Raw genomic sequence first — 16,683 nt, 5'->3', positions numbered from 1 at the left:
CAATTAAAATACACGCCACAATCATTGCCGTAGGAATGCGCGAGTCAGCAAGCCAAATTGTGCTCTTAAGGAGCTGCTGTTAGCACTTACCTGATAGTCCATTGAATTGCCGTAGCCCATGTGGTTGCAGGAGCAGGAGCAATGCTTGATATGATGCTCCAGTTCGTCCTCGATGGTGGCGCCACCTAGCGTCGCATTGTGTCCGTAGCAGGCAACACTCAGATCCTGATTATATTTGGCTTGCTTGCGGCCCATGCTCGTCTCCCACTCCCCCTCCCGCTTCAGATAACGAACTCCGCCGCCCTGATGCTCCTCCGGCTGATTTGTTGCCGTTGTCAGGCCCATCATTGCCAGAGGCTGACCAATAATCTGTTGCTGTTGCTGGTGTTGATGTTTCTGTTGCTGTTGTTGCTGTTGTTGATGTTGTTGCTGCTGCTGCTGTTGGTAATCAAGCGCGCTCTCTCCCTCAAGAGATGTGGACTTTAACATACGCTTGCCGCTAGTGGATTGCATTAGCCGACTGCGATTGGGACTCGGGCCAGGACTGTGGCTCTCTTGCGCTGTTAATGTTAAGCTTCCGCCAGCGCCGCATAAGAGCGCGCGCTCAAAGCTTTTGCTTGGCCTGTGGAAAGCTTCGTAAGCAACAGTTTCGCCATTGCCAGCGTCCTCGTCGATGCCGAGGGCCTGATAGCGCCTGCTTGCCTGCCCACCAGTTGCTGCTGCCGCCGCCGCCGAGGCAGTCACTGTGACAGCCGAACTGGCTGCGGTTAGCATCAGGCTCAGCCGCAGCAGCTCATTGGAGTCCGCTGGCGGCAGCGGGACACTGCAGGAGCCCGTCTCTGTGACGCTGTCAGGTGCATCCGACTCGGCCGTCTCTGCATTCGGTTCGTCCGACGTGTTGGACTCCAGTTCGCTCGGCTGCTGATGTTGCTGCTGCTGCAGTCGAGCGCGTTGGCCGATGATCGAGGCAGCCGTTGAGTTGGCGCCGTATTTCCAGTAGGTCTTGTTGGTGCCCACAATGCGCTGTAGCTGCGGCGTCATCTGCGTTGCTTGGGCTGCCTGGCTCTGGCGCTTCTGTCGCTCCAGCTGCTGCAGCGTCTTGAAGGTCTTGCGCACCGGCTGCGTGTGATGGAGCGTGGCGCAGCGGCGCATTGGCGGGGGCGTATACACGGGCGAGACACTGTAGCTGTAGGAGTGGCGGGAGGGTGATAGGGATCCGCTTGATTTGGCACCCACCAGCCGTGCCTTCAGCTTCTTGCCAAAGCCCATACCACCTCCACCTCCACCTCCAGCTCCGCCAGCTCGCGGGGACAAGGAGTGCGCAGATAGGGAAAGCGCGCGGGAAAACTTTAACCGAGTGCTGCTGCTGGCGACACTGGCAGGCGACTGCCGCTTGGTCGCAATGAGCTGGCACTCGTCAATGGTGGGCAGCTTGAGCAGATGTGGATGCAGTTGCGCGTAAGTCAAAGCTGGCTTAGCATTGGCAGTGGCACTGGCACCGCTGACGCTGCCATTTTCCGCGCCACCTGTTGGCAGGGGCGCCTCGAATAGATTCTTTTGGCTAAGTGCCAGAAACTCCTTCTGCTCCTCCTCCTCGAGCGCCTTCAGCGCGCACAAGTCCCATTCTCCAGACGACATTTCGAACTAAGGACTATCCTTAACTTCGCAATTTAACACTCACATTTCGAGGACACGTCGATGGGCCGCGAAACGCACTGCATAACCGTCAGCACACGGGGCTATTGGCGCACTGAATGCTGTCAGCAGACAGCACCGTTATTTTATAACGGCCACTCGTGCCACACTTGCCATCCACAGTGTGGAACGTAAGTGACCTAGCTTAACATTCACATCAGTATGAAGCTCTGTTAAACAGCTGCACCGACAAATTCCACTAGCCCCAGAGCTTGGCAAGCGAAAAGAAAACAATAACAAATACCTGACGTGAATTATAGATACCCTGTAAACTGAGAAACAGCATACCCAGTTTTATGCGCCCATACATAATTGAAAATATAGCAAACTTTACATAATAATAGAAAAGTTTAAGTTGGTTTAAGTTAAAGTTAGTTTAAGTTAAAGTTAGTTTGATATAAATTCACTTTTCTCTGTTACGAAGAGTAAGCTAATTTTATAAAACATTTCATTAAAAAATTTCAAAAAAAAATTTAATTGTTTTCCCATGATAAACTTTAAATTCACTTAATTTGACGCGTGTTTTTAAGTTCTTATAAACTGCTTTAATAGCGTTTTAAGCATAGGAATATGCTGTCCTCAATCTTTAAATATATAACATAATAAAATAACATAAATAACATTTAACATAATGAAAAATAGATATATAATTTAATAATAATTTATATTATATTCAGCATATAATTTATACCAAATATAACAGCAAAATAATTATATAAAATTACAACAAAAATGCCATTGATATTATTAAATAGTTATCGAGCTTAAACATATTGTAGTATTTATAATAATTTATTAGTTATTTAATATATCATTTATTTATTAATTTTAGTTTATACTTAATTTTTTGCTTAGCCGCCAATAATTATCATGAAAGACTGGATTTTAAAAATATTTTTCGATACAAAAGAAACTAAAAATCCAGCTTTTCTATTTAATCTGATTTGTGCAAACTACGACTCCACTCTAATTAGTCTCTTTAACCTCTCTTATTTCCCAAAATCCTTGCCATTCTCGTAGGTCGCTAATCAATATTGGATAAATCATAATCACCAGTTATTCACAACCAAAGCAACATTCCAATGAGCACAGTTATAAATTGATGCAAATACAAGTGAGCCGTTGCGCATTGAAATGGTAAGTGTTAATAATACTGTGACAGCCCTAATGGCTCTGCCACTACGAAATATGCACGCGCATAAATTTCCGATCCAATTTTGCAGCCAGCAAAACGGCCGCGTTGCCATTTTTGGAAACCACAACCGTGTTGGCAGTTGCCCACCTCCCCCCGCCCCCTGACACCGACAGCAAGCGCTCATCATAGACCTGACAGCGACATCAGTTAACGTTGCTATGCGTGCCATATATTTATTTGCAGTCACTCACACACACACACACAAAGCGTGTTGCACATTGCTGCATGCTGTGCATATACATTCATAAGAGTCCTCATCCTTCATCCTTGATGTATGGCCATCACTTCTAAGCTGCTAAGCTGCTCCCACCGAATTGTGTTAATGAAATTCAAACCCGTGTGGCAGTTGCTCCAATGTGCGTGTGTGTTGTGTGTGTGCCATACACACACAATTTATAAGACATTCCAAAAGAATAATAACCATGTTCACTAAATTGCAATGTTGCGTCCATTTAAGGAAACAAAAGTTTTTAATAAGAACACGGCAAGGAAATGTTAAAATCTTTTGATTCAATCTTCATTCAATGTCCAGATAGAACTGCTTGTGGGTTATCCAAGTCACTGAGTATGAATAGTACGATAGTATATACCCATTTCTTAAATATTCACATGTCAATTCCAATTGAGCTGCTAACAAAATAAGCAATAAAATTTAAATATTTTTGTATCCAACTGCAATATTGCCGTTAGGCTTTCTTCGCTAAAGAAATACAATAATATTTCCTTTAATTCTTGTTCTTTCAAAATTCATATACCATTTTAATACATATTTGTACATATTTGTCGATTTCTTTCATCTTGTTCACTTTTGCTATGCTTCCCTCTCTTGATCTTTTCTCCCTTTTTCCTCCCTGATTCCCAAAGCCAAAAGCCATTTATTTTTTCTCCTTTCTATCTATCTCTATCTCTCTCTCTCTTTATTTCTATCTCTATCTCTCTCCATCTTTCTCTGTCTCTCAAAGTCCCTGCTTGTCTCTTTATTGTATTTTATCTCGTTCACCTTTTCTCATTCTCTTTCTTTCATTCCTCCTTTATATCGCCCTCCCTTGATTTTTGTTCATTTTATGCCTCTTTGCCTCGTCCGTTTTAACTTTATTACTGTATCTCTCTCCTGCTCTCTCTCTCTCTCTCTTTCATCACATTTATTTTATTTCTAGTTCTATCTGTTTCATACCTACTCTCCTTTCCTCTCTCTCTCTGTGCATATATTTCTCTTTCTATTCCTCCCTTTCGCCTTGTTTTTGTTTCCTTCATCATCTCTCAAATATCGCTTCTCAAGCAGAACTCTCATTTGATAACCGCATTTTCGCTAGTTGTGATGAAATATATGAAAACATTTACAAAAAGCATAATAAACAGCCGAAAAAACTTTTAAACTCTGAAAATACAGAGAAAGTTGCTTATGCGCTTTCCCAAAACCACAAACATATATCCTCAAAGCACTCGACTATTTCAATGGGTATTTCGGGTTTTCTTACACTCTGCCCGCTCTGCTTCTTCCGCTTGTAGTTTCGATAGCTTGGAGCAGCCAATGACTCGCGAACGTTCCTAGTTGCTATATTTGATTTATTAACATACTTTAACAAGAAGCAAAGAAAACGCTGCATTTTCCAAAAAATTATGCAACTTAATTTGAGCAAGCCACAAATTTTCGTTGCAATGTACATTGTCACATGGCTGCTTCTGTTGCCGTTGTCGCTGTCGCTGCCTCTGCCTCTGCCTCTGCCTCTGCCTCTGCCTCTGCCTCTGCCTCTGCCTCAGCCGCTGCCTCAGCCTCTCTGCCGTCGGCAAGCCATAAATTTAGGCAAACGCCCAGCTCAGCCTTCTCTCTCCCCCTCACTTTCTCTCTTTCTCTACTCTGACTCTGCTTTCTGTTCGGTGCACTTTGGGGGCTGAGATACGCCCACACAACTTGGACAAAGTTTGTGCTGCTCAGCCACAGGCAGAGGCAATGGCTCCGAGGCGCTGGCGCTCTGCTGGAAGCAGCCGGATGCCAAAAGTCGAGATCAGAAACAAGCTGCTGCTAGGCGAAGCCAAAGTTGCAACAAGCGACCGAGAAGCGTCGTTGGCCTCGTCAGTTGTGCCCGGGTCATGGGACGGGGTTGAGGTTGAGGTTGAATATGGGCCAGGCGCCTGTTGCGGTGCTGCATTTAATTTCATTCATAGCCGCTGGAATAAACGAGCCAAAATCGAATCTACGCCGATGCCGATGCCGTTGCCGACACTGCCAATACTAGCATGTGCAACTGTAGCAGACGCAGGGCACATCTGCCTGCCACGCCCCCCGCTGGGTAGGCAGCCACGAAAATCAAAGCACGTTTCTCGGCGAGCAGCCAAAGTCCGAACAACAAAACATCGAGGCAGCCAAAAGTTATTGAATTCAAGTTCTGCCTTTGGTTTGGGGCAACAACGTAATGCTTCTGTTATTTGTGCCACATGCCGTTTGCCGTTTGCTGTTTGTTGTTTTTAGTTTTTCGTGTTTCGTTCTTAGCAGCACTCGGGGCTGCTTTCAGTTCACTTATGAACTTACACTTGCCATAAGAGAGTGTCTCACAGAAACAGATGTTTCTGCACGTGAAGGCGAAACAGAGCAGGAACAATGCAAGACAAGAAAAAGAATACAATTTTTTATTAAATATGTCAGATCTCTAAAGCTAGTAGAGACATACATATAGTCTGCAATTGAGTGGGAATAAATGACTATAAATAATAAGCTCTCTGTTTCGAAGGTAGCTTACACTTGTCTTTAGTGGCCAACTTAGAATATGAGATTGCATCTTTTATGATTTCTAGCCATATAGATAAACTGAAGGATGTCCTTGGTCTATAAAACAGAATTCCATTCTCCCTGAGCTTGGTATAAACCTATGCAGTTTGCTGATTATTTTTGTCGACGTACCCTTTTTCATATATTTTAATTGGATATATCAAGGTCGCCTGTCAGTCGACATTAGCTTTGCTATGTTCAAAATACATTCAGTCAAAATAATATTAAGTCGAGTCAGATTATAGCTGAAGTGAGTCTAATAAGATGATAAAATCTTCAAAATTTGTATACTTGAATATCCCCAATCAAATCATATGTGCGTGATAGTTGTGCTTTCAAGAAAATACCTGCCTGCATCACCTGAAGTGCACCTGTCTCTTCACGCCGTCATAGCAACTCATGTTGACAAATCCAAAATAAAGGGAGCAGCTGACAATTCACACAACTGAATCACCATTGTGATGCGTTTCAAGGCATTGCATAAGGAATGAATGCACTGGAATGCAGGTGAGCACAGGTATAGAAGAAAGCTCATTTTTGGCGCTGATTGCCACGTGACTTTGCCAAGTGACCGCAGAGTTTCTTTGTTGACATCTGCCTTACTATATGTACCAGAATGATGCCAATATTACATTTAGAATGAGGAATTTTAAAGTATAATAAAAATGAAAATATTGAATACTAAATATATAAATAAATATAAAATATATAAAATAAATATATATAAACAAGTAAGAAAGCTCTAGTCGAGACTGCTCGACTACGAGATCCCCTGAACCCTTGGAGCAATAGATATTTCAATAATTTTTCGCGTCTTTCAGCTTACACAAGAAACACGCACACACACACACACACACACGCACGTACGCACACACAAACATACATACACACACACGCATACACACACACATACACACACAAGCACACACGCATAAACACGCATGGGCTGCAGTGTGCGCTTACTATGAGAACTTAATTGTTTAATAACTTTTTTTATGGACGTACGATCTTCATGAAACTTTCAGATTATGATTATAACATGGATATGCATGTAATTGCCAATGCACAAGTCTCTAGTATTTGAAATACGCTTTTTACAAAAGTGATGGTGAGGGGGTGAATTTAAGGGTGGGGGGTAAATTTTAACAAAAATCGAAATTGTATAAATTGCATATAAGCATACATTAAAAATTTGGAGACTCTAGCAATAAAGGTGTAGAAGATATAATTTTATAACTGGTTTTCGATAAGGTTTTTTATCGATAAAAAAAGATCGGGATGAGTTATCGATTTTTAATGATAAACTTGATATGCGCGCTGTAATTACGGACATTTAAAAAAAAAATTGAAATCTCTAGCTCTTATATCTTCAGAAATCGACGCGCTCAAACATACGGACAGACGGACAGACGGACAGACAGACAGACGGACAGGGCCAAATCGACTCAGCTCGTCACCCTGATCAAGAATATATATACTTTGTGGGGTCTGCCACGCCTCCTTCTGCCTGTTACATACATTTCAACAAAACCATTATACCCTGATTTCCCATTTTCAATGGGTTCAGGGTATAAAAAGTATAAAATAAAGGCAAAAAGAATTAACATAATACATAATAACTACCTCAAACCCTATATCTTTATAAACTCTGTAATCGATTTAACAGAAGCAAAAAAAAAATGTATATCATTTTTTTTATTTAAACGAATTCTATAGAATAGCATGGATTTAACATAAACAAAAATACTAACTTATAAAAAAAAAAATTAAACAAAATAGAAAGCTTATTCACCACACTATGAGGACAATGTAATTTATTTGTTAGCTAACGCTTAAAACGACAAATGATACTAAAAATCATAGAGACATAAAACCCGATTGTTATATATAAAGATGTCGGGGAATAGAGAGATTTTGATCCATGCCAAGTAAATATCCCACATTTATTTAATTTAATTATGATCGAAGTAAAGCGAATTGCAATCTTCTGTTGCCGTTTCCAATTTCATAAGTAGACTAATAATTTGTCTGTCGCACCATCTCTCTAATCGACCCAACAACAACTACACTTGATCGAAGTAATTCAATCGCTCTCAAGCCTGGCAATGATGGAAATTAATCTATACTGTTGGGACCTCTGCTTAAATTAATTTACTCACCTCTGTAAAAAGTTTCAATACCACTCAATCGTGTAACATTACACTACATTTTCTACATTCAAACATTTAATGTCAATAAATCAGATCTTTGACATATTTATATTTTTCTGTGTACAAGTCGAATCGAAATAGTAATTTGAAAACATGTCGCGCCGTCAGCAAGAAATCCAGCGCATCGAGCGCGAGGTCAGGGCCAAGCTGCCTTATCGCACCTTTCGCGATATCACCTTCGATAGGAATCTGATAAAGGCGAGCATTGTGCCGCTGACCTTCATCGAGGCACGGCGAAATCGTGGTCCGATCTATGAGGCGCTGCAGGCGGAGCTGCGCCACGAAGGCTGCAAGATGATGCCGGAATTCGTGCGCTGCTTAGCCGAAAAGGAGGCGGCCTTGTTCGAATCCATGAGCATTCGCGCCCGTATCATTGACGATCGCCCACTGCTGATCGAGATGATCGAGAAGATGAAGCAGGCCGAGCTGGCAGTGGTCAAGCGCAAGCTGAAGGGCCTCAAGGAGTGCTTCACTCTATTCTACGAGACCCTCTTGCTGCTAGAGCCATACCGCTTGAAGTACGAATACGCCTTGAACGCTGTCATGGAGCACATCGTGTCGCTGTGCCACAACATCGAGGGCCAGGAGCGTGATGCAGCCGAGATGATTGCTCGCATCTATCACACATACGCCGTGTTCCTAGAGCGCACTGGCCAGCGAGCCAATGCCATTACCTATCTGAACGCCACACTGCAGCTGGTACGGGGACACATGTGGCTAGCGGAGCCAGATAAAGGCTCAGCCAGTCCAATACTCCATGCCCTGGTGGCCCAGCAGCTGGCTCGTCAATTGCTCATCCATGGCCGCCAGACGGCTCGCCAGCGACCCGAAGAGGCCGTGGACATGGCCCGCCGCGCTACCGTGCTCATAGCAGAGAGTAAGTTACAAAGATTTATATATAAGTACTATATATATAGGGTAAGCAAGCTAAGGTCGGGGGCCCAACTAGAGAATACCCTGAACTCAGATGTTATAGGTTTTGAAACCAAAAAATAGTGCATACCTATACAAATGTCCAAAAAAAAAAACACAACTTCAAATTATTGTACATCGCCTCTACCAGCGCCAACATATCGCTGCTCGAAATAATTGCAAATCTGAGACTACTTCAAGGCCAAATCTAAACGGCTGATAACTCAGAATTCAATCAAATATGTGATCATTAACATTTACAGTTGAGTCTCGCAAATTTGTACCCCGTTTAATCGAAAATAGTGATAAATCGATCAAATTTCGATCTCCTTGAAAAAATTCATTCTCGATAATTTGAATTTCTATGTAAATCGAAAAAAAAGCAGATCCCCTTGCCATTTCGAATTATCGGAACTTGACTGTATTAAAAAATCTTGGCTTTGCTGCCACGTGAGTCTCCCAATTAGCCAAACGTTTTACTTCAAAACTTTCAACGCGATCTTCAGCTTATAATATATATATTTAAAATGTAAACCCATTCCCATATTGCCTATATCTGTAGCTGACTGCAATCAAAAGAATTCGGTGATTTGCAGACAGCATCCAAAATATAACAAAAAATATAATTGTATAAATTACATTTTAAACTAAATGCAAAATTGGAACCTGGTTCTAAAGACAAGATGATTTAATTTTATAACTGAATACTGACCAGGTTTTAATTAGTAAAAAAATTAAATATTTAGAGGGAGTGGGTTTCGATTTCTGTAAACTAAAACGAGCCAACTTGCGCTTTATAGGAACCTCCAAAAAACTTCAATCTGGAATATGTTATAAGATCAATGTTTTCATTCATATAGACAGACGGACAGGGCTAAATCGACTCAGCTCAACGCCTTGATCCCCAATATACAGACTTTATGTCACGCCTCCTTCTGCCTATTACATTCATTTGAGCTAAGCTGATTCTGATTTGCCATTTTCAATTACAACTAAACTGATTATGATTTTCCATTTTAAATGGAAATTCAGTGTAAACAAATATGCAAATATTCTAACCCACAGTCGGACGTCAAAAGAACTTGGACATATTCTGTGACACTTTCCTGGACCGCGCCTACTTTCTAATGGAAGGCAATAAGTATCATGCCGCGCTGCAGTGCCTCGAGCAGATCAGACCTGAACTGACGGCTTGCACCGAGTACAAGTTTGTCAAGCTGAACATTAAGTTCTATCTCTATCTAGGGCAGTGCGCTGAAAAGTGAGTATAAATTAGCATGAGATAAAAGTATGTTAGCAACGCCTTTACGCTGTCCCATAGTTTTGACCACATAGACAAGGCTATATCCAGCTTTAAGAAGGCTCTGCGATTGTCGCGTCTGTACGATCACAAGGACCACGAGGCCGAGATTCTTCTCAACCTGGGCAAGCTCTTTGCCCGAGACACCTCCAAGACGGGCATCGCCAAGAAGTGCTACAATCAAGCCAAGAAGATTTACATCGACTTCAACGACACCCACAGCAAGAAGACGGCCGTCTTCCTGATGGGCAAGCTGCTGGCCGACGAGATCACTCCGCTCTACATGGCCATGCTGAAGGCGTCCGGCTCGAGGTATTGCGCCTTCTACAATCTGCGCCAGTGGAAGAATCGCTGTCGTCCCTTCTGGAAGCAGCTGGGCACCGAGATCATCAAGCAGGAGGCGAACAACATCTACTGCCTGCTCGAGGAGGAGAATGAGGATCCTAAGACCGTGGCCGACTTCATTGACCTGGAGAACGAAACCTTCAAGGTCGAGGAAGGTGACATTTTGTGATTCGACTCACCGGATATATACATACATATATATATGACTATATATACTCTTCAGAAAAATTGTTATTGTTGGTTAAGTCAAGCGACAAGTCAGCTCAAGAGCTGGCACTTAGGGCTGCACTCAAATCTCTCTCTTTCTCTCGATGATATATCCATTTCGGTTCGGGGCAGTTTCAGTGCAGTCCTCAGCGCAGCTTTGAGCTAGGCTTTGTTGCGTCCAATAAAATGTTTCGATATATTTGCTCAGCAAAAAGCAAAAATATGTTCTTCGAATTCCTCTTGCTCCTGTGACAGTTACAAATTGGTGGCACTAACAATAACCTGGCAGCCAGGACGCAGCCACAGCCACAGTCGCAGTCGCAGTCGCAGTTGCAGCAAAAATTAGCCGACTGCGCCGCAACAAATGTTGCAGATGCATGTGGCAAGCAAGGTTCGTGCCGCGGGTGGCAGCCTTTGTAAATTGGCAATGTAACGCAAGTCGCAACGCAATAAATCCCCCACACAACATGCCGGCGAAACATTCTGAAAACATTTTCGAACTGCATATTTATCATGCCACACAGACGCATGGGGCACACACACGCCCACGCAATAGCTGCGCTGTGACTGTTACTGGAAAATATTAATAAAACTCTGAATTGCAACAAAAGCCTTGTCTGTTGAGGTAGCAGCCATCAAATTGAGCTGCTGCAAGTAATTACGTTGCATAAATAATAAATTTGTTTGAAATTTAGCGCAAATGTGAAGAGCAGAGCGCAGATTTCAATTAAGTTAAATTGGATGTTTCAAGTAATCTAGAGAGAGAAGGATGGAGAGAGGCAGAAAGAGGGGGACTGAGGTTTTTGAAACACAATTCTGGCAAAGTGTTTTGTGAAATATGTATTAAGCAGGGTCTACCGAATACTTGAATTTGAATTGTTGAATTATGTAAGAGGCAGCCATTATTACCAGACAATATTCTACGAAAGCGAGGACTATATAATGGATGTAGGCTGTAATGTGAAATTTGTCAAGTATTCAATTAATCAGTATATGTGATTATATAATTTAATATATGTACTCTCTACAGGTAAAGTGAAAGTAAAGTGAAGTTAAAGAGAGGGAATGTGACCGATGAGAGAATAACATATAGAATAGAAATTTATAGCGTGCTTTAGTCACAATATATTGCTGCGCAGAGTAATGTATTTTATTTATAACTGCTATCATTAGCTCTTAATCTATTGCTATGGTTTTGTATATTAAGAATGGTCGTAAATAACTCTCGTTGCTCGACCGTAGTCCACTTCAGGAGGAGGCCATCAATAACATATTCAAGCTTGAACAAGAGCATCTACTATTGGAGCTTAAATATTAATGTAAGTTAATTAATTCGACAGCAGCAGTCACACTTCACTATTTTTATAACTACTTCACATGCACAATATACTCGACAATGTTGAAGTTCAAGTTATACTGTACAATACTATAAATAGCAACTAAGGAAAATAGTTAAATTTACCCTAGATTAAATTTTAATTAATCTCTCTTTAAGTTTCTATAAAAAATTATTTCGTTGCAATTCTTCATGTTTCTATTACTTAGCTATAAAATAGAATAATTGAACAATAATTCTTAATAATTGTTTAAGCATTATGTTTGTAAAATAATAATAATAATAATCAAAATATAATTAATAATCAAAATAATTTATTTATAAAATTAGCATAATTAATTATTTAAAATGATTATTACTATAGAAATAATAAAAATTATTATATATTAAATACATTTATTATAAATATAATAAAAAAAACAAAACCATTTACCCTGATCTGTCATTGAGAATAGGTACAATAAAATTTTATAAATATTTTTAATAAATTCAATTAGTATTGCATATTGGTATAAAATTTAACGAACAATTTCCCTATAGTACAAATCACTTTAAGTAATAAATCCAGTTAAATAAACTCCAAAAGGAAAAATTAAATATATACCTTACCGAAAATTCGTAATCCAATTTTTTTAAATGTAGTTTAAAAGTAAACACATATGCGTATTTACAAATACATACATATATATTTACATACACATACATATAAATTTGTTGTTTATTTTATTATTGCCTGAGTTTTTAAATGTTTTATATTTATGAAAAGATGAAAGAATTTAACATTTAATACTTCCACGAGGGTAAAAACTTCGGCCGGACAATGCCTGCAGGTATTATGGATTTATAAAGCTGCAATAATACGGTAGTTCTTGTTGTTTGCCCGCAAAAGTCAACCCTTTCCCATTTTCGGACCAAATATTTCGGTATGTTTTGGCGCTGGGTGGAAAAGTTGCTGCTGCTGAGCTGAGCAAAAGTTCGCAAATGAAAACAAATGCCTAAAGTTGCTTAATTAAAATGAAAATAAAAAAAAAAATGAAAAGTGAAATATGGAAAATGGGAAGTGGGAAGTGGAAAGCCGAAAGTGGGAAATAGGAAATGAACAACACTCCATTCGCTACTATTTTTCTGCAAATTTCCTGTGCAGCAGCAGTGGCAATTAAATGAAGAATGTGAAGCCAAGGACTGTGGCCTTTTCGACAGAGAATCCTTGCGGTGAATGCACACAAGTGTCACACACGTAATCCTGCTCGACGAAAGTCTAGTCAAAGCAAAGTTCTGCTAAATATATATGTGCTCAGACGCTGCGCTGCCAAATTAAAACTGAATTACAAAACAGCAAATTAGCCTTAAACTATTAGAAACATTTATATAATCTGCCGCTGCCTCTGCCGCCGCCTTTGCTTCCGCCTCTGCCTCTACTTTAGCTACACACGGCGTATTCGTAACTTTCGTATGATATAGCAATTTGGCTGCCTCGTTCAATAGTGCGCTAGAACTTTATACAACTTTGTCAATTAAAACTTTATTGCTCGAGGCGAGTGAGTTTCGTAATTTCTCTCGCGAAATAATACAGCCAGCAGATTGAATTCGCTTTCGAACCGACCTACAAATTATTGCCATTGTATATTAATTGTTCTACAGACTATTATTATGAGGTTGTAGCAGATGCAGCAACACCCAATTCGAGATTTAGCCAACAACAACTCCCCAGCCCTAACAGTAATATAATATTTAAACTCTGATTTGGAATGCATAACAATTTCCATGTATTCCTTTGGCTTTCCCACCTAAAAATACATAGTAAAATAAAAATCAAAGTGCATTTATTGTGTTTCGCAATAATTTCCATTGAATTCAATATACATCGGATTCGCTTGAATCAATTTTGAAAGTATTTCCGCCACTTGGAAATGGATCAAACGAGCTGCTCAAAACGAGCTGCTCCAAGACTGCTCCAAAAATAAATCTGGACTGTAAAGCGGATGACCGCCCAATTCGACTTCTGAGCACGATGAGCGACGATGCGTGAGCTCTCGCATTATCTTGGTGACAAATGATTCGGCTGCGGCAGTTGGCATTGCCCAATTCTCCGAAAACTTTTTTCAAACAAATGGACTACTCGGTGTAGAATCTTTTATGTTGCTCTAGTGGGACAATTGTGACCGGACACACGAGGCACACATTTGCCTTGAGGTTCCTTGAGGCTCTTCTACGAACAAGTTTTGTTGGATTAACTCAATTTCCACTAGCCAACACGGGTTGATGGGCCGAATGAATTATTCAACTCACAAGTAAAGATTGCAAATGAAAATAATGTCAAACTTTTCTGTGCAAATATCAAATTACAATACATAAACAGGCTAACGGTTCGAAATGGGAAAGACTTAGATGTATACAAATATTTGCAATTTAATTAATGACCATTAATTAAAAAAATGTTGGCATATTTATTATACATGAAAAAAAATCAGATTTCACATTAGTTTAATATGTTCTTATGCTAGAAAAAAGTGCTTTGGAATGGCAGATCTTATAAAATAATTATCTTAGGTATAAAGAATGTCGTACATTTTATTTTAATAATGCATTAAGAACTTTAAGTTTACAATTTTAGAAGCTGAACAAAAAATAAAATCACAGCTAAAAATAATTTGTTGTTGTTGTTTTAACATTTATGGATAGTAAACAAATAATTTGATGTTTATTCATTTTTTTAGTAATTTTTTGTTGTCTAATAAACTATTATAATAACTTAGGAAATCCAAAAGATTTAGGTAGATATTCAATAATTTAAATTGCCGCCTAATAAATCAATCATCAATGGGCTGAGCAATGTCACAAATGTTTATATATATTTTCACTATATACTGCAATGCAGCTGCTGTTATTGTGGGTGAATATTGTTAAATGTAAGTCTTGACAGCTTTAATAATCCGCTATGAATATGCGCTTATATCAAATAACTCTTAGTGCTTACACATTCCCATCATTGCTGGAGATTTGCCGCCTCTGACGGTGTCAATATCTTGAAGTATCCATTGACTAGATAAATTTGGGGCTCATCTGGTCCAGTTCCATCCGGATTGGTCTTCCAGCTGATGGTCAGACAGGGCTCGCCCGGCTGCGGTGCTTTTGGCACAGATATTTCATAGTTTTTCGCATGCTCGGGTCTCAGATTGTTCTGAATGAGAATCAGGGACTGCTGGGCCTCACTCCCGGGCACAGCGACATCCGGCACTATAAATTTGACATTTGATGTATTGCCTAGAGTCAACTATTTCTACTCACTCGGGTGACTCCAAACGGAGACGAGCAGCAACAGCAGCAGCAGCAGCAGCGACGGCAACTTGTGCAATGTTTTTGTTGATTTCATAATTTTGATTTTGATTCAGAATTTATAAACAAAGCGCTACAACTGAGCGGAACTGCAGCAACAACAACAACTGAATAGAAGCGTTTGATTTGTTTTATATACTAGATGCTGCACGCGTCACTATATATACATATACACATATATATATGTATATACTTATAGTTAGGGCACTCGTATTATCAAGCAACGTCTTGAAACAGAGAAATCTCAGCTCGAACTGTGCGATGTTCGAGTGCTTCAAGTCGAGGCAACTCGAATCGTATTGCTCTTTGATAGTCTCCCACTTATGCTCTCTTTATTCCCTCTCGCTCAGTCCATATCTCTCTCTCTCTCTTTCTCTGTCTGTCTCTGTTAGTGCTCCTCACCTGGATGAGTGCTATTTAGCTTGTCTGGCTTATCAACTTGCCGTTAGTCTTGAATGAATCAATTGCTTATACATATGTATGTGTGAATGTACCCTTGTCTGAGGGGAGATTGTCAACTCGAGTTGTAAACAAAGAACGTATCAATATCAATTGCAGATAGGCAGCGCTCAAGGGAACATGTGTGTGTTTGTACGTGTGTGTGTGTGTGTGTGCGGCAACAGCTGAGGTCAAAGATTCGGACCACCTACAAACTGGGCGAGCACTTGTGCAATGCAGCTAACATTTGATTTATAATTAAGTGTCTTTCATAAGTATAAATGACAAACATTTGTTTAAACATTGCACTATTTTATTCAACTCTTTCTCAATTATAACGGCTTGGTGATCAAATATAGACTTGTATTTTCCGCGTGATCTTAGTGCTCAATGCTCACTCATATTAAATAGTAAATATTCATATATGATTCATTCAAATCACATTTATGAAATAATTTCTTGAATAAAAAACTTTTGATTGCTTAAAAATAAAATTTAAATCAAACTGTGCTAAGTGTAACCTGTCATGGTATAACAGTTTCGTTTGCACTGTACTTAAGACTGCTTGCTTGTGTATGAAACTAAACTGCTTGGCTTACACTGTTTTTCCAAGCAGTGTTAGTTTTAGATTACTTCGGTATTTTCGGTCCAGTAAATGAGCGTCGCACGAATGTTTTAACTAAAGACGATCAACAGAAATGATACACGAAAAAACCCGAAGTCTTTCGCCCAAAGGGAGAGATCGAGTGCATCCGCGATCAGAGCGTAAAGGGTAAAAAGTCAACTCATATGTGTTATCTATGGTATTTAGTATTTATTGATACCGCAATGTATATTTCTTGAATACGCTGCCGGAGTTTTTTAGTATTTCGGACTCTTTGAAATCACAAGTGTTAAATTCAAATTTATACAAAACTTTAATTGTGTAAACTACAGTGCACT

At 40.0% G+C, this 16,683-nt stretch overlaps 3 protein-coding genes across 3 annotated transcripts in view; 1 reads left to right on the top strand and 2 right to left on the bottom strand.

The window, feature by feature from the left end:
* LOC6583325 overlaps positions 1 to 1,759 on the bottom strand; it is a 92,189-nt gene extending 90,430 nt beyond the window's left edge. The window contains exon 1 of the mRNA XM_015162810.3: positions 91 to 1,759. Within this exon, the coding sequence (XP_015018296.1) occupies positions 91 to 1,638 (1,548 nt within the window). The 5' untranslated portion in view covers positions 1,639 to 1,759. The remainder of the gene's footprint in view (positions 1 to 90) is intronic.
* A 6,078-nt stretch (positions 1,760 to 7,837) lies between these two features.
* LOC6583315 lies at positions 7,838 to 10,852 on the top strand. Its single transcript, XM_002008949.4, has 3 exons — positions 7,838 to 8,744; positions 9,845 to 10,040; positions 10,101 to 10,852. Exons 1-3 carry the CDS (start codon positions 7,961 to 7,963, stop codon positions 10,591 to 10,593), a joined length of 1,473 nt encoding a protein of 490 aa, XP_002008985.1. The 5' UTR covers positions 7,838 to 7,960; the 3' UTR covers positions 10,594 to 10,852.
* A 3,542-nt stretch (positions 10,853 to 14,394) lies between these two features.
* Positions 14,395 to 15,353, bottom strand: LOC6583314. The gene is made up of 2 exons (XM_002008948.4): positions 15,256 to 15,353; positions 14,395 to 15,204 (listed from the first exon to the last, which is right to left on the bottom strand). Exons 1-2 carry the CDS (start codon positions 15,338 to 15,340, stop codon positions 14,954 to 14,956), a joined length of 336 nt encoding a protein of 111 aa, XP_002008984.1. The 5' UTR covers positions 15,341 to 15,353; the 3' UTR covers positions 14,395 to 14,953.
* Between the last annotated feature and the right edge of the window lie 1,330 nt (positions 15,354 to 16,683).

Source organism: Drosophila mojavensis, unplaced genomic scaffold, assembly GCF_018153725.1.
Source record: "Drosophila mojavensis isolate 15081-1352.22 unplaced genomic scaffold, ASM1815372v1 contig_74, whole genome shotgun sequence".
In the NCBI taxonomy this organism is placed as follows: Eukaryota; Metazoa; Arthropoda; class Insecta; order Diptera; family Drosophilidae; genus Drosophila; species Drosophila mojavensis.
The sequence above is the reverse complement of the archived record's forward strand: the minus strand, read 5'-3'. Positions and strand labels throughout refer to the sequence as shown.